At 49.8% G+C, this 26,617-nt stretch overlaps 1 protein-coding gene across 1 annotated transcript in view; it reads left to right on the top strand.

Moving 5' to 3' along the window:
* The window catches only part of LOC116355553 (inactive ubiquitin carboxyl-terminal hydrolase 54-like), a 56,742-nt gene extending 31,321 nt beyond the window's left edge, over positions 1 to 25,421 (top strand). Inside the window, exons 3-8 of the mRNA XM_031800001.1 lie at positions 297 to 389; positions 21,322 to 21,456; positions 23,837 to 23,950; positions 24,167 to 24,249; positions 24,647 to 24,752; positions 25,401 to 25,421. Of these exons, the coding sequence (XP_031655861.1) occupies positions 297 to 389; positions 21,322 to 21,456; positions 23,837 to 23,950; positions 24,167 to 24,249; positions 24,647 to 24,752; positions 25,401 to 25,421 (552 nt within the window). The remainder of the gene's footprint in view (positions 1 to 296; positions 390 to 21,321; positions 21,457 to 23,836; positions 23,951 to 24,166; positions 24,250 to 24,646; positions 24,753 to 25,400) is intronic.
* Positions 25,422 to 26,617: the final 1,196 nt, after the last annotated feature.

Genomic DNA, 26,617 nt, shown 5'->3' with positions numbered 1-26,617 from the left:
CATCAACATGAGTTAATAGTCAAATCAGAATTTGTTCCACACCTCTCTGCAAATAACCGCTAGTTTTCCGTCCCCCCCCCCCCCCCCCCACTCAGAACACTGTCTAAATTCTTGCTTGAGAAATTGTTCCTTTCTTTTTGACCATTTTAATTGAAGATAATCACAGTTAGTTACTTAATTGTTACCCAGAAATGATTTGATATTGAGATAAAAACCTCAGCATTGGACCTTTAAAAATGTAAAGTTATAAAATATACAAAACATGTAAATATATCAAATGTATGTTTTCTCTTTAGGTCCTGTGGCATCTGGATATCTTCCGTAGAAGTTTCCGGCAGCTGACCACCCACAAGTGTATGGAAGACTCCTGTATCTTCTGTGCCCTCAAGGTAGGTCTCCCAAGGGCCCTTCATTCTCATGAGCACTTATTTAGCTATTATGAGTGTGTGTGTTCTATAAAGCATTCTAATGAGGCTGTGTGTACAGTATGTGTGTGTGTCTGTCTGAGTACATTGTGTAGTGTAGCAGTGTTGGTGTGTACAGAGACGTCAGCATTGTATAATGTAGTGTTGTCGGTGTGTTACTATGTGTGTGTATAAGTGTGTTTGTATCGGTGTGTGTGTGTGTGTGTGTGTGTGTGTGTGTGGTATAAGTGTGTTTGTATCGGTGTGTGTGTGTGTGTGTGTGTGTGTGTGTATAAGTGTGTTTGTATCGGTGTGTGTGTGTGTGTGTGTGTGTGTGTGTGTGTGTGTGTGTGTGTGTGTGTGTGTATAAGTGTGTTTGTATCGGTGTGTGTGTGTGGGTGTGTGTGTGTGTTTACACGCTGTTCTATCTACTGAGCCGCTGTGAAATTAATTGGCTGACCCGAAAGTGCTGAGCCAGCAGAACCCACGTTGGGGTGCCGCACGCACACACACACACACACACCACACACACACACACACACACACACACACACACACACACACACCACACACACACACACACACACACACACACACACCACACACGCATACTGGCTTGTATCTGAAGCAGCATGGTTGTGTATGTGTGAGGCAATAGTAATGCTAACTGCTGTGAGTTGAACAGATTCTGTCTGCTGATCAGACAAACAGTTTATTTTTTTATAACACCTAGAGGTGAACTTATTACCTTATTACACTGGCAGTAAAACTCTACGTTACCATTGATTACGTTACCGTAAACTCCTCTTATTCACTCTGGACATGTGTTGGTAGTACCCATCTCGCTAACGATCATCAGATCCTAATGACCTGGTACTCAGGGCTCTATTATCCCTCCATCAGGTCCTATTGGCCTGGTACTCAGGGCTCTATATCCCTCCATCAGATCCTATTGGCCTGGTACTCATGGCTCTATTATCCCTCCATCAGATCCTATTGGCCTGGTACTCAGGGCTCTATTATCCCTCCATCAGATCCTATTGGCCTGGTACTCATGGCTCTATTATCTCTCCATCAGGTCCTAATGGCCTGGTACTCAGGGCTCTATTGTCCCTCCATCAGGTCCTATTGGCCTGGTACTCAGGGCTCTATTATCCCTCCATCAGGTCCTATTGGCCTGGTACTCAGGGCTCTATTATCCCTCCATCAGGTCCAAATGGCCTGGTACTCAGGACTCTATTGTCCCTCCATCAGGTCCTATTGGCCTGGTACTCAGGGCTCTATTATCCCTCCATCAGGTCCTATTGGCCTGGTACTCAGGGCTCTATTATCCCTCCATCAGGTCCTAATGGCCTGGTACTCAGGGCTCTATTGTCCCTCCATCAGGTCCTAATGGCCTGGTACTCATGGCTCTATTATCCCTCCATCAGATCCTATTGGCCTGGTACTCAGGGCTCTATTATCCCTCCATCAGGTCCTAATGGCCTGGTACTCAGGGCTCTATTATCCCTCCATCAGGTCCTAATGACCTGGTACTCAGGGCTCTATTGTCCCTCCATCAGGTCCTATTGGCCTGGTACTCAGTGCTCTATTATCCCTCCATCAGGTCCTATTGGCCTGGTACTCAGGGCTCTATTATCCCTCCATCAGGTCCTATTGGCCTGGTACTCAGGGCTCTATTATCCCTCCATCAGGTCCTATTGGCCTGGTACTCAGGGCTCTATTGTCCCTCCATCAGGTCCTATTGGCCTGGTACTCAGGGCTCTATTATCCCTCCATCAGGTCCTATTGGCCTGGTACTCAGGGCTCTATTATCCCTCCATCAGGTCCTATTGGCCTGGTACTCAGGGCTCTATTATCCCTCCATCAGGTCCTATTGGCCTGGTACTCAGGGCTCTATTATCCCTCCATCAGGTCCTAATGGCCTGGTACTCAGGGCTCTATTGTCCCTCCATCAGGTCCTAATGGCCTGGTACTCATGGCTCTATTATCCCTCCATCAGATCCTATTGGCCTGGTACTCAGGGCTCTATTATCCCTCCATCAGGTCCTAATGGCCTGGTACTCAGGGCTCTATTATCCCTCCATCAGGTCCTAATGGCCTGGTACTCAGGGCTCTATTATCCCTCTAACCACTCTGACATCGATACAGATGAAAGATGGTGCTGTACTGGATGGCCACCGTTTTACAGGCTCCAACCCAACTTTGCCTATTTTGTGATTATTTTGCCGTTTATTTTTACTTTATTTTCACGAAATGTATCCATTATTATTTCTTACAACCAACAAGAACTTTTAAACATCAGACAGACAGTTACTTACCCCAATAGGCTCTATGCATTATTCCGCCTCCAACGTTCTAATTGACTTCCGACCGGGTTGATGACTTCCGGAGCGAGTTCTGCTATTGTTTTTATCATTAGCTTACTAGCTATCGTCGATGCATTTCTGACTGAAATAGTTCGCAATGACTATGTTTAAATTACAGCCCCGCGAAGGAGGTGCTAATGAACATTGTTCAGTGCCTCTGTGTTCAGTTTCTTCCAAATGTAATGGTCTCCCAGTCGATGTAGAGCTCAGAAAGAGGTGGCTAGTGGCAGTACGTTGTGACAACTTTACTGTCACCAAACACACAAAGGTGTAGTACACATATTGTCGAAAGTTACTTAGTTGAGGGACAAATTGGGGGGGGGACAACAAGAGGTGTTGTTCCTACTGTCTTCGCGTAGAACTGGCACATTCAAAAGAGACCTGGTGTTTGGGAAAGAAGACTGAAACCTCCTGCTCCGACTGAGGGGGATGAAGAACAACTGTGCCGTCTCTGATCCGGTCCAGAGCATGGGCCAAGCCAGTGTAAATGTACGTGTTTATTTGCTAGCAGCAAAATAATAATTGGTTTATCTACGACATGTATCAATAATTTGTGTTGTAGTGGATATCAGTTTGTGTGGAGCTTGTATTGGCTTTAATTAGGCAATGAGTTTAGGGGTGGGGAAAGAAATCAAGTCAACACAGTACAGCCAGAATTAAATGCAAGATCCATTCAGGTGCGAGAGACACTTCTGCAAGTAGTGGTAAAAATGCCTAGGACCATGCCCCAGGACTACCTGACATGATGACTCCTTGCTGTCCCCAGTCCATCTGACCATGCTGCTGCTCCAGTTTCAACTGTTCTGCCATATTATTATACGACCATGCTGGTCATTTATGAACATTTCAACATCTTGGCCATGTTCTGTTATAATCTCCACCCGGCACAGCCAGAAGAGGACTGGCCACCCCACATAGCCTGGTTCCTCTCTAGGTTTCTTCCTAGGTTTTGGCCTTTCTAGGGAGTTTTTCCTAGCCACCGTGCTTCTACACCTGCATTGGTTGCTGTTGGGGTTTTAGGCTGGGTTTCTGTACAGCACTTTGAGATATCAGCTGATGTACGAAGGGCTATATAAATAAATTTGATTTGATTTGATTTTGATTTAAAAATAAGTGGTCAACCTTCTCTCTTATAGTTTTTGAAACCTGTAGATCTTTATATATCCTTTCAACTAGGATGTCCTCCTGTGCACAGATGACAAAGTCACACCAGCTGGAGAGGATCCTAACCACAGGGCATCTGGGTGCACTACGAAGCCACACGGAAAGAAGTTAACATTCTTCAGTGTGCAGTACTCCTGTACAACCACTGGCTCCATGACCACCCCCTCTTCATCTCCATGGTCTGTATACCAGATCCCTGTACAGCCACTGGCTCCATGGCTAGCCCCCTCTTCATCTCCATGGTCTGCATACCAGATCCCTGTACAGCCACTAGCTCCATGACTAGCCCCCTCTTCATCTCCATGGTCTGCATACCAGATCCCTGTACAGCCACTGGCTCCATGGCTAGCCCCCTCTTCATCTCCATGGTCTGCATACCAGATCCCTGTACAGCCGCTGGCTCCATGACTAGCCCCCTCTTCATCTCCATGGTCTGCATACCAGATCCCTGTACAGCCACCGGCTCCATGACCAGCCCCTCTTCATCTCCATGGTCTGTATACCAGATCCCTGTACAGCCACTAGCTCCATGACTAGCCCCCTCTTCATCTCCATGGTCTGCATACCAGATCCCTGTACAGCCACCGGCTCCATGACCAGCCCCTCTTCATCTCCATGGTCTGTATACCAGATCCCTGTACAACCGCTAGCTCCATGGCTAGCCCCCTCTTCATCTCCATGGTCTGTATACCAGATCCCTGTACAACCACTGGCTCCATGACCAGCCCCTCTTCACCTCCATGGTCTGCATACCAGATCCCTGTACAGCCACCGCCTCCATGACCAGCCCCTCTTCATCTCCATGGTCTGTATACCAGATCCCTGTACAGCCACTAGCTCCATGACTAGCCCCCTCTTCATCTCCATGGTCTGCATACCAGATCCCTGTACAGCCACCGGCTCCATGACCAGCCCCTCTTCATCTCCATGGTCTGTATACCAGATCCCTGTACAGCCACTAGCTCCATGACTAGCCCCCCTCTTCATCTCCATGGTCTGCATACCAGATCCCTGTACAGCCACCGGCTCCATGACCAGCCCCTCTTCATCTCCATGGTCTGTATACCAGATCCCTGTACAACCACTAGCTCCATGGCTAGCCCCCTCTTCATCTCCATGGTCTGTATACCAGATCCCTGTACAACCACTGGCTCCATGACCAGCCCCTCTTCATCTCCATGGTCTGCATACCAGATCCCTGTACAGCCACCGCCTCCATGACCAGCCCCTCTTCATCTCCATGGTCTGTATACCAGATCCCTGTACAGCCACTAGCTCCATGACTAGCCCCCTCTTCATCTCCATGGTCTGCATACCAGATCCCTGTACAGCCACCGGCTCCATGACCAGCCCCTCTTCATCTCCATGGTCTGTATACCAGATCCCTGTACAGCCACTAGCTCCATGGCTAGCCCCCTCTTCATCTCCATGGTCTGCATACCAGATCCCTGTACAGCCACCGGCTCCATGACTAGCCCCCTCTTCATCTCCATGGTCTGCATACCAGATCCCTGTACAGCCACCGCCTCCATGACCAGCCCCTCTTCATCTCCATGGTCTGCATACCAGATCCCTGTACAGCCACCGGCTCCATGACCAGCCCCTCTTCATCTCCATGGTCTGTATACCAGATCCCTGTACAGCCACTAGCTCCATGACTAGCCCCCTCTTCATCTCCATGGTCAGCATACCAGATCCCTGTACAGCCACCGGCTCCATGGCTAGCCCCCTCTTCATCTCCATGGTCTGTATACCAGATCCCTGTACAACCACTGGCTCCATGACCAGCCCCTCTTCATCTCCACGGTCTGCATACCAGATCCCTGTACAGCCACCGGCTCCATGACCAGCCCCTCTTCATCTCCACGGTCTGCATACCAGATCCCTGTACAGCCACCGGCTCCATGACCAGCCCCTCTTCATCTCCACGGTCTGCATACCAGATCCCTGTACAGCCACCGGCTCCATGACTAGCCCCCTCTTCATCTCCATGGTCTGCATACCAGATCCCTGTACAGCCACCGGCTCCATGACCAGCCCCTCTTCATCTCCATGGTCTGTATACCAGATCCCTGTACAGCCACCGGCTCCATGACTAGCCCCCTCTTCATCTCCATGGTCTGCATACCAGATCCCTGTACAACCACTGGCTCCATGGCTAGCCCCCTCTTCATCTCCATGGTCTGTATACCAGATCCCTGTACAGCCACTAGCTCCATGGCTAGCCCCCTCTTCATCTCCATGGTCTGCATACCAGATCCCTGTACAGCCACCGGCTCCATGACTAGCCCCCTCTTCATCTCCATGGTCTGCATACCAGATCCCTGTACAGCCTCCGGCTCCATGACTAGCCCCCTCTTCATCTCCATGGTCTGCATACCAGATCCCTGTACAGCTGCTGGCTCCATGGCTAGCCCCCTCTTCATCTCCATGGTCTGCATACCAGATCCCTGTACAACCACTGGCTCCAGGCTAGCCCCCTCTTCATCTCCATGGTCTGCATACCAGATCCCTGTACAGCCGCTGGCTCCATGACTAGCCCCCTCTTCATCTCCATGGTCTGCATACCAGATCCCTGTACAGCCACTAGCTCCATGACTAGCCCCCTCTTCATCTCCATGGTCTGCATACCAGATCCCTGTACAGCCACCGGCTCCATGACCAGCCCCTCTTCATCTCCATGGTCTGTATACCAGATCCCTGTACAACCACTAGCTCCATGGCTAGCCCCCTCTTCATCTCCATGGTCTGTATACCAGATCCCTGTACAACCACTGGCTCCATGACCAGCCCCTCTTCATCTCCATGGTCTGCATACCAGATCCCTGTACAGCCACCGCCTCCATGACCAGCCCCTCTTCATCTCCATGGTCTGCATACCAGATCCCTGTACAGCCACTAGCTCCATGACTAGCCCCCTCTTCATCTCCATGGTCTGCATACCAGATCCCTGTACAGCCACTAGCTCCATGACTAGCCCCCTCTTCATCTCCATGGTCTGCATACCAGATCCCTGTACAGCCACCGGCTCCATGACCAGCCCCTCTTCATCTCCATGGTCTGTATACCAGATTCCTATACAACCACTAGCTCCATGGCTAGCCCCCTCTTCATCTCCATGGTCTGCATACCAGATCCCTGTACAGACACCGGCTCCATGACCAGCCCCTCTTCATCTCCATGGTCTGTATACCAGATCCCTGTACAGCCACTAGCTCCATGACTAGCCCCCTCTTCATCTCCATGGTCTGCATACCAGATCCCTGTACAGCCACCGGCTCCATGACCAGCCCCTCTTCATCTCCATGGTCTGTATACCAGATCCCTGTACAACCACTAGCTCCATGGCTAGCCCCCTCTTCATCTCCATGGTCTGTATACCAGATCCCTGTACAACCACTGGCTCCATGACCAGCCCCTCTTCATCTCCATGGTCTGCATACCAGATCCCTGTACAGCCACCGGCTCCATGACCAGCCCCTCTTCATCTCCATGGTCTGCATACCAGATCCCTGTACAGCCACCGGCTCCATGACCAGCCCCCTCTTCATCTCCATGGTCTGCATACCAGATCCCTGTACAGCCACCGGCTCCATGACCAGCCCCTCTTCATCTCCATGGTCTGTATACCAGATCCCTGTACAGCCACCGGCTCCATGACTAGCCCCCTCTTCATCTCCATGGTCTGCATACCAGATCCATGTACAACCACTGGCTCCATGGCTAGCCCCCTCTTCATCTCCATGGTCTGTATACCAGATCCCTGTACAGCCACTAGCTCCATGGCTAGCCCCCTCTTCATCTCCATGGTCTGCATACCAGATCCCTGTACAGCCACCGGCTCCATGACTAGCCCCCTCTTCATCTCCATGGTCTGCATACCAGATCCCTGTACAGCCACCGGCTCCATGGCTAGCCCCCTCTTCATCTCCATGGTCTGCATACCCGATCCCTGTACAGCCTCCGGCTCCATGACTAGCCCCCTCTTCATCTCCATGGTCTGCATACCAGATCCCTGTACAGCTGCTGGCTCCATGGCTAGCCCCCTCTTCATCTCCATGGTCTGCATACCAGATCCCTGTACAACCACTGGCTCCAGGCTAGCCCCCTCTTCATCTCCATGGTCTGCATACCAGATCCCTGTACAGCCGCTGGCTCCTTGACTAGCCCCCTCTTCATCTCCATGGTCTGCATACCAGATCCCTGTACAGCCACTAGCTTCATGACTAGCCCCCTCTTCATCTCCATGGTCTGCATACCAGATCCCTGTACAGCCACCGGCTCCATGACCAGCCCCTCTTCATCTCCATGGTCTGTATACCAGATCCCTGTACAACCACTAGCTCCATGGCTAGCCCCCTCTTCATCTCCATGGTCTGTATACCAGATCCCTGTACAACCACTGGCTCCATGACCAGCCCCTCTTCATCTCCATGGTCTGCATACCAGATCCCTGTACAGCCACCGCCTCCATGACCAGCCCCTCTTCATCTCCATGGTCTGTATACCAGATCCCTGTACAGCCACTAGCTCCATGACTAGCCCCCTCTTCATCTCCATGGTCTGCATACCAGATCCCTGTACAGCCACCGGCTCCATGACCAGCCCCTCTTCATCTCCATGGTCTGCATACCAGATCCCTGTACAGCCACAGCTCCATGACTAGCCCCCTCTTCATCTCCATGGTCTGCATACCAGATCCCTGTACAGCCACCGGCTCCATGACCAGCCCCTCTTCATCTCCACGGTCTGCATACCAGATCCCTGTACAGCCACCGGCTCCATGACTAGCCCCCTCTTCATCTCCATGGTCTGCATACCAGATCCCTGTACAGCCACCGGCTCCATGACCAGCCCCTCTTCATCTCCATGGTCTGCATACCAGATCCCTGTACAGCCACCGGCTCCATGGCTAGCCCCCTCTTCATCGCCATGGTCTGCATACCAGATCCCTGTACAGCCACCGGCTCCATGACTAGCCCCCTCTTCATCTCCATGGTCTGTATACCAGATCCCTGTACAACCACTGGCTCCATGACCAGCCCCTCTTCATCTCCATGGTCTGCATACCAGATCCCTGTACAGCCACCGCCTCCATGACCAGCCCCTCTTCATCTCCATGGTCTGTATACCAGATCCCTGTACAACTACTAGCTCCATGGCTAGCCCCCTCTTCATCTCCATGGTCTGTATACCAGATCCCTGTACAACCACTGGCTCCATGACCAGCCCCTCTTCATCTCCATGGTCTGCATACCAGATCCCTGTACAGCCACCGGCTCCATGACCAGCCCCTCTTCATCTCCATGGTCTGCATACCAGATCCCTGTACAGCCACCGGCTCCATGACCAGCCCCTCTTCATCTCCACGGTCTGCATACCAGATCCCTGTACAGCCACCGGCTCCATGACTAGCCCCCTCTTCATCTCCATGGTCTGCATACCAGATCCCTGTACAGCCACCGGCTCCATGACCAGCCCCTCTTCATCTCCATGGTCTGTATACCAGATCCCTGTACAGCCACCGGCTCCATGACTAGCCCCCTCTTCATCTCCATGGTCTGCATACCAGATCCCTGTACAACCACTGGCTCCATGGCTAGCCCCCTCTTCATCTCCATGGTCTGTATACCAGATCCCTGTACAGCAACTAGCTCCATGGCTAGCCCCCTCTTCATCTCCATGGTCTGCATACCAGATCACTGTACAGCCACCGGCTCCATGACTAGCCCCCTCTTCATCTCCATGGTCTGCATACCAGATCCCTGTACAGCCTCCGGCTCCATGACTAGCCCCCTCTTCATCTCCATGGTCTGCATACCAGATCCCTGTACAACCACTGGCTCCAGGCTAGCCCCCTCTTCATCTCCATGGTCTGCATACCAGATCCCTGTACAGCCACTAGCTCCATGACTAGCCCCCTCTTCATCTCCATGGTCTGCATACCAGATCCCTGTACAGCCACCGGCTCCATGACCAGCCCCTCTTCATCTCCATGGTCTGTATACCAGATCCCTGTACAACCACTAGCTCCATGGCTAGCCCCCTCTTCATCTCCATGGTCTGTATACCAGATCCCTGTACAACCACTGGCTCCATGACCAGCCCCTCTTCATCTCCATGGTCTGCATACCAGATCCCTGTACAGCCACCGCCTCCATGACCAGCCCCTCTTCATCTCCATGGTCTGTATACCAGATCCCTGTACAGCCACTAGCTCCATGACTAGCCCCCTCTTCATCTCCATGGTCTGCATACCAGATCCCTGTACAGCCACTAGCTCCATGACTAGCCCCCTCTTCATCTCCATGGTCTGCATACCAGATCCCTGTACAGCCACCGGCTCCATGACCAGCCCCTCTTCATCTCCATGGTCTGTATACCAGATCCCTGTACAACCACTAGCTCCATGGCTAGCCCCCTCTTCATCTCCATGGTCTGCATACCAGATCCCTGTACAGACACCGGCTCCATGACCAGCCCCTCTTCATCTCCATGGTCTGTATACCAGATCCCTGTACAGCCACTAGCTCCATGACTAGCCCCCTCTTCATCTCCATGGTCTGCATACCAGATCCCTGTACAGCCACCGGCTCCATGACCAGCCCCTCTTCATCTCCATGGTCTGTATACCAGATCCCTGTACAACCACTAGCTCCATGGCTAGCCCCCTCTTCATCTCCATGGTCTGTATACCAGATCCCTGTACAACCACTGGCTCCATGACCAGCCCCTCTTCATCTCCATGGTCTGCATACCAGATCCCTGTACAGCCACCGGCTCCATGACCAGCCCCTCTTCATCTCCACGGTCTGCATACCAGATCCCTGTACAGCCACCGGCTCCATGACCAGCCCCTCTTCATCTCCACGGTCTGCATACCAGATCCCTGTACAGCCACCGGCTCCATGACTAGCCCCCTCTTCATCTCCATGGTCTGCATACCAGATCCCTGTACAGCCACCGGCTCCATGACCAGCCCCTCTTCATCTCCATGGTCTGTATACCAGATCCCTGTACAGCCACCGGCTCCATGACTAGCCCCCTCTTCATCTCCATGGTCTGTATACCAGATCCCTGTACAGCCACCGGCTCCATGACTAGCCCCCTCTTCATCTCCATGGTCTGCATACCAGATCCATGTACAACCACTGGCTCCATGGCTAGCCCCCTCTTCATCTCCATGGTCTGTATACCAGATCCCTGTACAGCCACTAGCTCCATGGCTAGCCCCCTCTTCATCTCCATGGTCTGCATACCAGATCCCTGTACAGCCACCGGCTCCATGACTAGCCCCCTCTTCATCTCCATGGTCTGCATACCAGATCCCTGTACAGCCACCGGCTCCATGGCTAGCCCCCTCTTCATCTCCATGGTCTGCATACCAGATCCCTGTACAGCTGCTGGCTCCATGGCTAGCCCCCTCTTCATCTCCATGGTCTGCATACCAGATCCCTGTACAACCACTGGCTCCAGGCTAGCCCCCTCTTCATCTCCATGGTCTGCATACCAGATCCCTGTACAGCCGCTGGCTCCATGGCTAGCCCCCTCTTCATCTCCATGGTCTGTATACCAGATCCCTGTACAACCACTGGCTCCATGACCAGCCCCTCTTCATCTCCATGGTCTGCATACCAGATCCCTGTACAGCCACCGCCTCCATGACCAGCCCCTCTTCATCTCCATGGTCTGTATACCAGATCCCTGTACAGCCACTAGCTCCATGACTAGCCCCCTCTTCATCTCCATGGTCTGCATACCAGATCCCTGTACAGCCACCGGCTCCATGACCAGCCCCTCTTCATCTCCATGGTCTGCATACCAGATCCCTGTACAGCCACTAGCTCCATGACTAGCCCCCTCTTCATCTCCATGGTCTGCATACCAGATCCCTGTACAGCCACCGGCTCCATGACCAGCCCCTCTTCATCTCCACGGTCTGCATACCAGATCCCTGTACAGCCACCGGCTCCATGACTAGCCCCCTCTTCATCTCCATGGTCTGCATACCAGATCCCTGTACAGCCACCGGCTCCATGACCAGCCCCTCTTCATCTCCATGGTCTGCATACCAGATCCCTGTACAGCCACCGGCTCCATGGCTAGCCCCCTCTTCATCGCCATGGTCTGCATACCAGATCCCTGTACAGCCACCGGCTCCATGACTAGCCCCCTCTTCATCTCCATGGTCTGTATACCAGATCCCTGTACAACCACTGGCTCCATGACCAGCCCCTCTTCATCTCCATGGTCTGCATACCAGATCCCTGTACAGCCACCACCTCCATGACCAGCCCCTCTTCATCTCCATGGTCTGTATACCAGATCCCTGTACAGCCACTGGCTCCATGACTAGCCCCCTCTTCATCTCCATGGTCTGCATACCAGATCCCTGTACAGCCACTGGCTCCATGGCTAGCCCCCTCTTCATCTCCATGGTCTGCATACCAGATCCCTGTACAGCCGCTGGCTCCATGACTAGCCCCCTCTTCATCTCCATGGTCTGCATACCAGATCCCTGTACAGCCACCGGCTCCATGACCAGCCCCTCTTCATCTCCATGGTCTGTATACCAGATCCCTGTACAGCCACTAGCTCCATGACTAGCCCCCTCTTCATCTCCATGGTCTGCATACCAGATCCCTGTACAGCCACCGGCTCCATGACCAGCCCCTCTTCATCTCCATGGTCTGTATACCAGATCCCTGTACAACCGCTAGCTCCATGGCTAGCCCCATCTTCATCTCCATGGTCTGTATACCAGATCCCTGTACAACCACTGGCTCCATGACCAGCCCCTCTTCATCTCCATGGTCTGCATACCAGATCCCTGTACAGCCACCGCCTCCATGACCAGCCCCTCTTCATCTCCATGGTCTGTATACCAGATCCCTGTACAGCCACTAGCTCCATGACCAGCCCCTCTTCATCTCCATGGTCTGTATACCAGATCCCTGTACAACCACTAGCTCCATGGCTAGGCCCCCTCTTCATCTCCACGGTCTGTATACCAGATCCCTGTACAACCACTGGCTCCATGACCAGCCCCTCTTCATCTCCATGGTCTGCATACCAGATCCCTGTACAGCCACCGGCTCCATGACCAGCCCCTCTTCATCTCCATGGTCTGTATACCAGATCCCTGTACAACCACTAGCTCCATGGCTAGCCCCCTCTTCATCTCCACGGTCTGTATACCAGATCCCTGTACAACCACTGGCTCCATGACCAGCCCCTCTTCATCTCCATGGTCTGCATACCAGATCCCTGTACAGCCACCGGCTCCATGACCAGCCCCTCTTCATCTCCATGGTCTGTATACCAGATCCCTGTACAGCCACTAGCTCCATGACTAGCCCCCTCTTCATCTCCATGGTCTGCATACCAGATCCCTGTACAGCCACCGGCTCCATGACCAGCCCCTCTTCATCTCCATGGTCTGTATACCAGATCCCTGTACAACCGCTAGCTCCATGGCTAGCCCCCTCTTCATCTCCATGGTCTGTATACCAGATCCCTGTACAACCACTGGCTCCATGACCAGCCCCTCTTCATCTCCATGGTCTGCATACCAGATCCCTGTACAGCCACCGCCTCCATGACCAGCCCCTCTTCATCTCCATGGTCTGTATACCAGATCCCTGTACAGCCACTAGCTCCATGACCAGCCCCTCTTCATCTCCATGGTCTGTATACCAGATCCCTGTACAACCACTAGCTCCATGGCTAGCCCCCTCTTCATCTCCACGGTCTGTATACCAGATCCCTGTACAACCACTGGCTCCATGACCAGCCCCTCTTCATCTCCACGGTCTGCATACCAGATCCCTGTACAGCCACCGGCTCCATGACCAGCCCCTCTTCATCTCCACGGTCTGCATACCAGATCCCTGTACAGCCACCGGCTCCATGACCAGCCCCTCTTCATCTCCACGGTCTGCATACCAGATCCCTGTACAGCCACTGGCTCCATGGCTAGCCCCCTCTTCATCTCCATGGTCTTTATACCAGATCCCTGTACAGCCACTGGCTCCATGGCTAGCCCCCTCTTCATCTCCATGGTCTGCATACCAGATCCCTGTACAGCCGCTGGCTCCATGACTAGCCCCCTCTTCATCTCCATGGTCTGCATACCAGATCCCTGTACAGCCACCGGCTCCATGACCAGCCCCTCTTCATCTCCATGGTCTGTATACCAGATCCCTGTACAGCCACTAGCTCCATGACTAGCCCCCTCTTCATCTCCATGGTCTGCATACCAGATCCCTGTACAGCCACCGGCTCCATGACCAGCCCCTCTTCATCTCCATGGTCTGTATCCCAGATCCCTGTACAACCACTAGCTCCATGGCTAGCCCCCTCTTCATCTCCATGGTCTGTATACCAGATCCCTGTACAACCACTGGCTCCATGACCAGCCCCTCTTCATCTCCATGGTCTGCATATCAGATCCCTGTACAGCCACCGCCTCCATGACCAGCCCCTCTTCATCTCCATGGTCTGTATACCAGATCCCTGTACAGCCACTAGCTCCATGACTAGCCCCCTCTTCATCTCCATGGTCTGCATACCAGATCCCTGTACAGCCACCGGCTCCATGACTAGCCCCCTCTTCATCTCCATGGTCTGCATACCAGATCCCTGTACAGCTGCTGGCTCCATGGCTAGCCCCCTCTTCATCTCCATGGTCTGCATACCAGATCCCTGTACAACCACTGGCTCCAGGCTAGCCCCCTCTTCATCTCCATGGTCTGCATACCAGATCCCTGTACAGCCGCTGGCTCCATGACTAGCCCCCTCTTCATCTCCATGGTCTGCATACCAGATCCCTGTACAGCCACTAGCTCCATGACTAGCCCCCTCTTCATCTCCATGGTCTGCATACCAGATCCCTGTACAACCACTGGCTCCAGGCTAGCCCCCTCTTCATCTCCATGGTCTGCATACCAGATCCCTGTACAACCACTGGCTCCAGGCTAGCCCCCTCTTCATCTCCATGGTCTGCATACCAGATCCCTGTACAGCCACCGGCTCCATGGCTAGCCCCCTCTTCATCTCCATGGTCTGCATACCAGATCCCTGTACAACCACTGGCTCCATGACTAGCCCCCTCTTCATCTCCATGGTCTATATACCAGATCCCTGTACAGCTCATTTGGCTAGCCCCCTCTTCATCTCCATGGTCTGCATACCAGATCCCTGTACAACCACTGGCTCCATGGCTAGCCCCCTCTTCATCTCCATGGTCTGCATACCAGATCCCTGTACAACCACTGGCTCCATGGCTAGCCCCCTCTTCATCTCCATGGTCTGCATACCAGATCCCTGTACAGCCACCGGCTCCATGGCTAGCCCCCTCTTCATCTCCATGGTCTGCATACCAGATCCCTGTACAACCACTGGCTCCATGGCTAGCCCCCTCTTCATCTCCATGGTCTGCATACCAGATCCCTGTACAGCCACCGGCTCCATGGCTAGCCCCCTCTTCATCTCCATGGTCTGCATACCAGATCCCTGTACAACCACTGGCTCCATGGCTAGCCCCCTCTTCATCTCCATGGTCTGCATACCAGATCCCTGTACAGCCAACGGCTCCATGACTAGCCCCCTCTTCATCTCCATGGTCTGCATACCAGATCCCTGTACAGCCACTGGCTCCATGACTAGCCCCCTCTTCATCTCCATGATCTGCATACCAGATCCCTGTACAGCCACTGGCTCCATGAAAAAAAAGTTCCCATTTTAGACGGGATATTTTGTCAGGACAAGATGCTAGAATATGCATATAATTGACAGCTTTGGATAGAAAACACTCTAACGTTTCCAAAACTGTAAAGATATTGTCTGTGAGTATAACAGAACTGATGTTGCAGGCGAAAGCCTGAGAAAAATCCAATCCGGAAGTGCCCCATATTTTGAAAGCGCTGCGTTCCAATGAGTCCCTATTGAGCTGTGAATGTGCTATCAACCAGCTTACGCTTTCTATGTATTCCCCAAGGTGTCTACAGCATTGTGACGTAGTTTTACGCATTTATGTTGAAGAATAGCCGTAGGCGGCTACATTGCGTAAGTGGTCACCTGATGGCTCCCAGGGTGACTCTCGCGTAAAATACAGAGGTAGCCATTACTCCAATCGGTCCTACTGAAAAACGTATTGTCCCGACGGATATATTATCTATCGATAGATATTTGAAAAACACCTTGAGGATGGATTATAAACAACGTTTGCCATGTTTCTGTCGATATTATGGAGCTAATTTGGAATATTTTTTGCCGTTTTCATGACTGCAATTTCCGGGCAATTTCTCAGCCAAACGTGAAGAACAAATGGAGCTATTTCGCCTACAAAAATAATATTTTTTAAGGTAAACGATTTAATTTGATTGCTTTTCTGATTTTCGTGACACGGTTGCCTGCTGCTAGCAAGGCATAATGCTATGCTAGTCTATCGATAAACTTACACAAATGCTTGTCTAGCTTTGGCTGTAAAGCATATTTTGAAAATCTGAGATGACAGGGTGATTAACAAAAGGCTAAGCTGTGTTCCAATATATTTCACTTGTGATTTTCTAGGAATAGTTATGTCCGTTGCGTTATGCTAATTAGTGTCAGGCGATGATTACGCTCCCGGACCCGGGATGGGGAGTCACAAGAAGTTTTTAACTGACTTGCCGAGTTAAATAAAGAATAAATAAATAAAATACAACTTTGATGAATCTCAAATATAAAATATATTTTGATTTGTTGAACACTTTTTGGTTACTACATGATTCCATATGTGTTATTTCATAGTTTTGACGTCTTCACTATTATTCTACAATGTAGAAAAGAGTAAAAAATAAAGAAAAACCCTTGAATGAGTAGGTGTGTCAAAACTTTTGACTGGTACTGTATAACTAAAAATACATTACAGACAAAATACTTTACAATTGACATACATTTAAAAACATGAACATGTAGTATTGTGTGCACCTATCATGTACACATACTGTACATGTCAGTACATACACACTTCCTACACATACATGTCAGTACATACACACAACAAGTTGGTCGCTATGGAAACCATTTGGAATTTCCAACACATATATTTTTCTTATTAAAGATGTGATGCAGTCAGTCTTTTCTCAACTCTTAGCCAAGAGAGACTGGCATGTATAGTGTTAATATTATCCCTGCGATTACATTGAAAACGTGTTGCTCTGTCCTGGGCCAGCAGCAGCATAATTTGTTCTTTCTTTGCAGCACTGGACCATACAACTGGCATCTAAAAGAAATGTGTTTAGTTTGTCCCATCAAGATTTACATGCTAAAATGGCCACTGTATACTGCGCTCCAAACGTTCTGTCTATGAGTCTGGGAGAGAACGTACAGGCCTAGGCGATGCTGCTGGTTCACAGGGCAAACGATTTTCACTTTGGCCCTCTCTTCTGGACCCATAGGAGAGAGAGAATGGGAGGGTGAGGAGAGAGAGAAGGGGAGGGAGAGAGAGTGAGAGCGAGAGGGGGAGGGGGAGTGACAGGGGAAGTGAGGGATGAATGAATGTGGAAGTGGTGTTGATTGCGCCTGTCCTCTCTTAGTGATGCTTAGGAATTTTCCCCTCAACTCAATCACACACACACCTCCCTCCTCCCCTGTCTATATCTATCCTAATCCCTTCCTCTCTCCTTCCCTCCCTCCTCCCCCTGTCTATATCTATCCTAATCCCTTCCTCTCTCCCTTCACTCTCTCCTCCCCCTGTCTATATCTCTCCTAATCCCTTCCTCTCTCCTTCTCTCCCTCCTCCCCCTGTCTATATCTCTCCTAATCCCTTCCTCTCTCCTTCCCTCCCTCCTCCCCCTGTCTATATCTCTCCTAATCCCTTCCTCTCTCCTTCCCTCCCTCCTCCCCCTGTCTATATCTCTCCTAATCCCTTCCTCCCTCCTCCCCTGTCTATATCTCTCCTAATCCCTTCCTCTCTCCTTCCCTCCCTCCTCCCCTGTCTATATCTGTCCTAATCCCTTCCTCCCTCCTCCCCCTATCTATATCTCTCCTAATCCCTTCCTCCCTCCTCCCCTGTCCAAATCTCCTCTCCTCCCTTCCTCTCTCCTTCCTTCCCTCCCTCTGTGGGATATATTCCCCCTCTATTTTCCTTGGAGCATTGCTGCAGTCAGGAGCGCCACCGTGACACACACACAGACACACGCGCGCACACACACACACAGACACACGCGCGCACACACACACAGACACAGGCGCGCACACACCACCAGTGGAAGCCGGTGATTTGAAAAGTTGAGGAGGATGGGAGACGCACGGTGTAGGCACAGAGATGGCAAAGTGTTTCAAAAATCGTCAAAAGAGTAATTACTTTAACCTTAAGCGTTTAATAAAGACATTTATAGTACAATGTTTTGGGGAATGGGAATGAGAGGGCTACTTACACAGTGTTTTGGGGAATGGGAATGAGAGGGCTACTTACACAGTGTTTGGGGGAATGGGAATGAGAGGGCTACTTACACAGTGTTTGGGGGAATGGGAATGAGAGGGCTACTTACACAGTGTTTGGGGGAATGGGAATGAGAGGGCTACTTACACAGTGTTTGGGGGAATGGGAATGACAGGGCTACTTACACAGTGTTTGGGGGAATGGGAATGACAGGGCTACTTACACAGTGTTTTGGGGAATGGGAATGAGAGGGCTACTTACACAGTGTTTGGAAGGGATCACAGCGGTGATTGAATGAGGGTATGAGGCCTGAGTTGAGGTGTTCAGAGGCTTGACTTCAGTGCAGGACAGGATTTGACTGGGAAGACCATAAACAATAACACTACACAGTTAGACAAAAGAGCTAAGAGTGAGTTAGTCCAAGCAAAATCATTGATGTGTAATAATGTGATTGTGTTTGTGTATGTGATTGACTCTACATACAGTAATGAGAGAAAATTGATGGAGGTAGTCACAGTGCTTGGAGAGGAAACATTCAATGTGCCAGTGGATGAGCTGACATGAGACGTTGCTTCAGTTCATGTCAGGACAGAGTTGACAATGGTAGTTGAGTGGAGTTGTCATCACCTCTTGATCAGGGAACAGGAGGGGACTTAGCTATAAATACAAATAGCAGATACATTCCATTACAGCTGCGCCATTGTAGGTTTAACAAGTTTCTCCATGAAGTTAAACACAGACTGTGCATCTCACCCACTTGACACATCAAAGTAGCTCAAGAAACGTTCCTGAATAAAGCCCTGATCATCCACATACCTGACGATAACTGACAACTGCAAGCAGACTGGTGGCAACATAGGTCCCAGAGTAGTCAGACTGGTGGCACCATAGGTCCCAGAGTGGTCAGACTGGTGGTACCATAGGTCCCAGAGTAGTCAGACTGGTGGCACCATAGGTCCCAGAGTAGTCAGACTGGTGGCACCATAGGTCCCAGAGTAGTCAGACTGGTGGCACCATAGGTCCCAGAGTGGTCAGACTGGTGGTACCATAGGTCCCAGAGTAGTCAGACTGGTGGCACCATAGGTCCCAGAGTAGTCAGACTGGTGGCACCATAGGTCCCAGAGTAGTCAGACTGGTGGCACCATAGGTCCCAGAGTGGTCAGACTGGTGGTACCATAGGTCCCAGAGTAGTCAGACTGGTGGCACCATAGGTCCCAGAGTAGTCAGACTGGTGGCACCATAGGTCCCAGAGTAGTCAGACTGGTGGCACCATAGGTCCCAGAGTAGTCAGACTGGTGGCACCATAGGTCCCAGAGTGGTCAGACTGGTGGCCCCATAGGTCCCAGAGTAGTCAGACTGGTGGCACCATAGGTCCTAGAGTAGTCAGACTGGTGGCACCATAGGTCCCAGAGTAGTCAGACTGGTGGCACCATGGGTCCCAGAGTAGTCAGACTGGTGGCACCATAGGTCCCAGAGTAGTCAGACTGGTGGCACCATAGGTCCCAGAGTAGTCAGACTGGTGGCACCATAGGTCCCAGAGTGGTCAGACTGGTGGCACCGTAGGTCCCAGAGTGGTGGGGCAATTTTTATCCCTTGGGGCCCAGAGTTTTTTGAAAAACACTGTCAAACTGCAGCAACCTTATACTTGTTCATATGAATTACATTTAGATGAGATTAGGAAGGGGATTTCCTCTACCCAGACGCAGAAAACTGATAGACAGTAGAACTCTCAGGGCTGAGCTTTATGTATGTTTGCATCATGCAGGCCTATGCAACTGTAGGCCTTATAAAACCCACATTTGTCATCACTATTATGTTGATTGATTACTTCCAGAAAAACTGCACACTCGTGCTGGTAACATTAGCTAGCTAGCTACTGAAGTTACCATGACACATTTAAATAAAATGCAGTAAATGGACACAAAAATAAAGTTCTAAAACCAAAAAAACTGTTTTTAATATACTTCCCCCGTCTCCTGTAAATTGAAAAAACTAATTTGAATTGAATAATAGTAAAAAAAACGATCACTTTTCACTCTTAATCTCTATCCAACAATGTCACCAAGCTTCTCAACACATAGAACCCCCATAATGCTCTGTGGCACAAACCCAATACAACACACTAGGTTCATTCTCTGATCCTACATCTGTGATTGGATGGACAACATGTCAGTTCATACTACAAAAGTCTTTATTGGTTGGAGGATGTCCTCTGGAAGTGGTCAAAATTACCATGTTTGTCTATGGAAGGGGGTGAGGCCAACAAGCCTCCTAGGTTTAGTATTGAAGTCAATGTAGCCAGAGGAGGACGGAAGCTAATTGTCCTCTGGCTACACCATGGTGCTACCCTAGACAGTGCTGTTGAAGTTACTGTAGACCTTCATTGCAAAACAGTGTATTTTAATCAATTATTTGGTGACATATGAATATATTTAGCATAGTTTTATCTAAAAAGGATAACTTTTTTAATGTTTCACTATTTTTATTTTTATGAGATTTCACTGAAGAGGATGGTCCACACACACACACACACACACACACACACACACACACACACACACACACACACACACACACACACACCACACACACACATACTCACACACACACACACACACACACACACACACACACACACACACACACACACACACACACACCACACACACACACACACACACACACACACACACACACACTCACCTCTCTAGCCTTAAATGGGTGTCCCAGTTTTAGTGAAAGAGGTAATATTAGTACTGTTGTAATACATTTCCTCACACCATGGTAGACTTTCAACCAAGATACAACTACCTGGACAGAGTGGTATTATGCTACTGTATGTTCTACTCCGTAAAGCTGCAATTTGCTCAGTTCTAGTGTGTGTGTGTGTGTGTGTGTGTGTGTGTGTGTGTGTGTGTGTGTGTGTGTGTGTGTGTGTGTGTGTGTGTGAGTATAGAGTATCTTTGCCCAGTTCCAGTTCAGCAGTGAGCGTGTGTTACCGTCCGACATGTTGCGGAGCGCACTAGCCAAGACCTTCCAGGACGAACAACGCTTCCAGCTGGGGATCATGGACGACGCAGCAGAATGCTTTGTAAGTAAGACACACACACACACACACAGAGACACAGACACAGACACACACACACACACACACACACACACACACACACACACACACACACACACACACACACACACACACACACACACACACACACACACACACACACACGCACACACACACGCTAACACTCCTCATGGAGAGCAACTGGGTATGCAGTCTTCTACTCCAGTCCTGCTTTAACACACCTGATTCTAATTGATTAACTAAATCAGGTGTGTTAGTGTAGGGCTGGAACTAAATTCTGCAAGAGGAAGGTTGTCCATCTAACTCCTGTCTGTTCTGGTCTCCTGCCTTCATTGCTCACAGCCCAGCTCTGCTAGCATTAGCCATTTAGCTTAAAACACTGTCCCTCTCTAAAGGACTATCTGGACATACAGGACGTGTCAGTGTTTATCCCAGTGTGTCAGTGTTTATCCCAGTGTATCAGTGTTTATCCCAGTGTGATAGTGTTTATCCCAGTGTGTCTATGTTTATCCCAGTGTGTCAGTGTTTATCCCAGTGTGTCTGTGTTTATCCCAGTGTGTCAGTGTTTATCCCAGTGTGTCAGTGTTTATCCCAGTGTGTCAGTGTTTATCCCAGTGTGTCTGTGTTTATCCCAGTGTGTCTGTGTTTATCCCAGTGTGACAGTGTTTATCCCAGTGTGTCTATGTTTATCCCGGTGTGTCTATGTTTATCCCAGTGTATCAGTGTTTATCCCTGTGTATCAGTGTTTATCCCAGTGTGATAGTGTTTATCCCAGTGTCAGTGTTTATCCCAGTGTGTCAGTGTTTATCCCAGTGTGTCTGTGTTTATCCCAGTGTGACAGTGTTTATTCCAGTGTGACAGTGTTTATCCCAGTGTGATAGTGTTTATCCCAGTGTCAGTGTTTATTCCAGTGTATCAGTGTTTATCCCAGTGTATCAGTGTTTATCCCAGTGTGTCAGTGTTTATCCCAGTGTATCAGTGTTTATCCCAGTGTATCAGTGTTTATCCCAGTGTATCAGTGTTTATCCCAGTGTATCAGTGTTTTATTCCAGTGTATCAGTGTTTATCCCTGTGTATCAGTGTTTATCCCAGTGTGATTGTGTTTATCCCAGTGTGTCAGTGTTTTTCCCAGTGTGACAGTGTTTATCCCAGTGTATCAGTGTTTATCCCAGTGTATCAGTGTTTATCCCAGTGTATCAGTGTTTATCCCAGTGTATCAGTGTTTTATTCCAGTGTATCAGTGTTTATCCCTGTGTATCAGTGTTTATCCCAGTGTGATTGTGTTTATCCCAGTGTGACAGTGTTTATCCCAGTGTGTCAGTGTTTTTCCCAGTGTGACAGTGTGATAATTGCGTTTCAGCTAATAAGAGATGGAGTTATCAGTCAACAGACAGAGGAGGGGGAGAGAGGATGAGGGGAGAGGAGGATGAAAGGAGAGGAGGAGGAACGTTTTTGGCGGAGGGGAGAGTGAGAACCCTGGAGAGGGACGGAGGATTGAGAGAGGGAGAACGAGGGAAGTGGGGGTTTGGGACAGAGGGATATAGGCTATCCCTAACCATCACATTGCCTCCACCATGCTTGACAGATGGCGTCAAGCACTCCTCTCCTCCAGCATCTTTTCCATTTTTCTGCGTCTCACAAATGTTCTTCTTTGTGATCCAAACACCTCAAACGTAGATGTGTCTGTCCATAACACTTTTCTTCTAATCTTCCTCTGTCCAGTGTCTGTGTTATTTTGCCCATCTTAATCTTTGTTGTTATTGGCCAGTCTGAGATATGGCTTTTTCTTTGCAACTCTGCCTAGAAGGCCAGCATCCCGGAGTTGCCTCTTCACTGTTGACGTTGAGACTGATGTTTTGCGGGTACTATTTAATGAAGACTTGTGAGGCGTCTGTTTTTCAAACTAGACACTCCAATGTACTTGTCCTCTTTCTCAGTTGGGCACCGGGGCCTCCCACTCCTCTTTCTATTCTGGTTAGAGCCAGTTTGCGCTGTTCTGTGAAGGGGTTGGTACACAGCGTGGTACGAGATCTTCAGTTTCTTGGCAATTTCTTGTATGGAATAGCCTTCATTTCTCAGAACAAGAATAGACTGGGTTTCAGAAGAAAGTTATTTGTTTCTGGCCATTTTGAGCCTGTTAATCGAACCCACAAATGCTGATGCTCCAGATCCTCAACTAGTCTAAAGAAGGCCAGTTGTATTGCTTCTTTAATCAGAACATCAGTTTTCAGTGGTGCTAACATAATTACAAAAGGGATTTCTAATGATCAATTAGCCTTTCCCCTAGTGGCTGGCTTTGAATGAGTCTCCCGACTTCCTGGGCACCTGGACGGATGTGGAGTATTGCCTTGGATCTTGACTGACCAGGCTGTGTGTGTTACAGGAGAACCTGCTGATGCGTATCCATTTCCACATCAGCGCAGAGACCAGAGAGGACATCTGTACGTCTAAACACTGTATACCACACCAGAAGTTTGCCATGACGCTGTTCGAACAGGTGGGACACTAAGCCACTTCAATACCACATTTATAGGGATTTTCTTTGAACAATTGTGGCATTAATGGATTAATCAATAAAGTGTAGGACAGAAGAGACACCCAGTTGACGCCGAGGCCCCTGAGAACTGGGGCTCAACATCAGATGGGTTACTGCACCCAGGCCCTTGGTGGATAAGAGGCCATCTTTCTAATGTATTCTGTTTGTGTTTGTCAGTGTGTGTGCAGTAGTTGTGGAGCCTCGTCGGACCCCCTTCCCTTCATTCAGATGGTTCACTACATCTCTACCACGTCCCTCTGGTAACACCAGGCATGTCTGTGTGTGTAGTGTGTGTGTATAGTCCATTGTGTGTTCTTGAGGATGTGTGTGTGTAGTGTGTGTGTGTGTGTGTGTGTGTGTGCACGTGTGTGTGTACTACAATGTTCGCATTCACATGTGTGTATAGTTCATTGTGTGTTCTTGAGGATGTGTGTGTGTGTGTGTGTGTGTGTGTGTGTGTATAGTCCATTGTTTGTTCTTAAGGACGTGTGAGTGTGTGTATAGTCCATTGTGTGCTCTTGAGGATGTGTGCGTATGTGTGTATATGTGTATAGTCCAGTGTGTGTGTGTGTATAGTCCAGTGTGTGCTCTTGAGGATGTGTGTGTATGTGTGTGTGTGTGTGTATAGTCCAGTGTGTGTGTGTGTCCTTGCTGCAGTAACCAGGCGGTGAGGATGTTAGAGTGTAGAGAGAAGCCCACCCCCAACATGTTCGGAGAGCTGCTCCGCAATGCCAGCAACATGGGGGACCTACGCAACTGCCCGGTGAGTTTGTACAGGCATGCACATACGCACACACACACACACACACACACACACACACACACACACACACACACACACACACACACACACACACACACACACACACACACACACACACACACACACACACACACACACACACACACACTCATGCACTGGTGAACACACATTGACAGCTCTTTATACTGTGCTTGCATGCAGTTATGTGTCTGTGTGTCTGTGTGAGTGTGTGTGTGTGGCGGGGGGGGGGGGGGGGGGTGCAGTGTGCAGTGCGCAGTACGCAGTGTTGTTCTGCAGCCACATGGTAAAAAGCTGTTGGTGTGTGACGGTGAATAGATCCAGGGCTGATCCACACACCCAGCCCTCTCTGCCAGAGTACCCACACAATGGACCTCTTCTCTGGGCAGAGCCTGGCAGCTGACCCCCTCTCCAGCCCCCCAGCCTCCCAGCTAGTCGCACCACCTTGTTATTGTGAGGCTGAGAGGATCCCTTTGCTCTATGCTTCAACAGTACTGCCTGTTATCGCTTTGTCCCTAAGCTACAGTATGTCCCTTGGGCTAACTGTGTGTTTGTCCCATATCCCTACACCCAGTGTGTGTCTACAACAGGAATGGTGTGTGTGTTGCTATGAGAGTGTCCCTTTCTCAGAACCAGGTCATCCTGGCATAACCCCTTCCTGTCAGTACCAGTGCCAACCCGGACCTACCCCCTTCCCATAAGGGGAGTGTGTGTGTTTGTGTGTGTGTGTTCTGGCACTCTCTCTGGTTGTCAGGCGAGTGTGTGTTTTTAGGTGTGTGTTCTGCCAGCTCTGTGGTGGGTCGTGAGTCAGTGGAAGGGTCAGAAAACTACTACCCCCCCTCGTCTCTCTCAATTCAATTCAAAGGGTTTATATGTTTAATATGTTTAATATGTTTACATTGTCACAAGCCAAACAGATAACAAAGGGAAATAAAATAACCATTACACACGTTTCAAATGAATATTATTATGACTATGTACATTTAATGATGTGCAAATAGCTAAAGTACAAAAGGGAATGTTGTTGTTGTTTTGGACTTCTTTGTGGATCCGTGTAATCTGAGGGAAATATGTATCTCTAATATGGTCATACATTTGGCAGGAGGTTAGGAAGTGCAGCTCTGTTTCCACCTAGTCTTCTCTTGAGATAGCAAGGCTATGCTCATTGAGTTTGTACATAGTCAAAGCTTTCCTTAAATTTGGGTCAGTCACAGTGGTCAGGTATTCTGCCACTGTGTACTCTCTGTTTAAGGACAAATAGCATTCTAGTTTGCTCTGTTTTTTTGTTCATTCTTTCCAATATGTCAAGTAATTATCTTTTTGTTTTCTCATGATTTGGTTGGGTCTAATTGTGCTGTTGTCTTGGGGCTCTGTGGGTTGTGTTTGTGTTTGTGAACAGAGCCCCAGGACCAGCTTGCTTAGGGGACTCTTCTCCAGGTGCATCTCTCTGTAGGTGATGGCTTTGTTATGGAAGGTTTGGGAATCACTTCCTTTTAGGTGGTTGTAGAATTTAAAGGCTCTTTTCTGGATTTGGATAATTAGCGGGTATCGGCCTAATTCTGCTCTGCATGCATTATGTGGTGTTTTACATTGTACACAGAGGATATTTTTGCAGAATTCTGCATGCCGAGTCTCAATTTGGTGTTTGTCCCATTTGTGAATTCTTAGTTGGTGACTTGCCCCCAGACCTTACAACCATAAAGTGCAATGGGTTCTATCTCTCTCTCTCTCTCTCTCTCTCTCTCTCTCTCTCTCTCTCCTCTCTCTCTCTCTCACTCTCTCTCTCTCTCAATTTTCAATTCAATTCAAAGGGGCTTTATTGATGTTGGGAAACATACATATGTTTA

Source organism: Oncorhynchus kisutch, linkage group LG20, assembly GCF_002021735.2.
Source record: "Oncorhynchus kisutch isolate 150728-3 linkage group LG20, Okis_V2, whole genome shotgun sequence".
NCBI classification, from domain to species: domain Eukaryota; kingdom Metazoa; phylum Chordata; class Actinopteri; order Salmoniformes; family Salmonidae; genus Oncorhynchus; species Oncorhynchus kisutch.
Note: the sequence above shows the minus strand (reverse complement) of the source record. Positions and strands in the feature narration are given on the sequence as shown.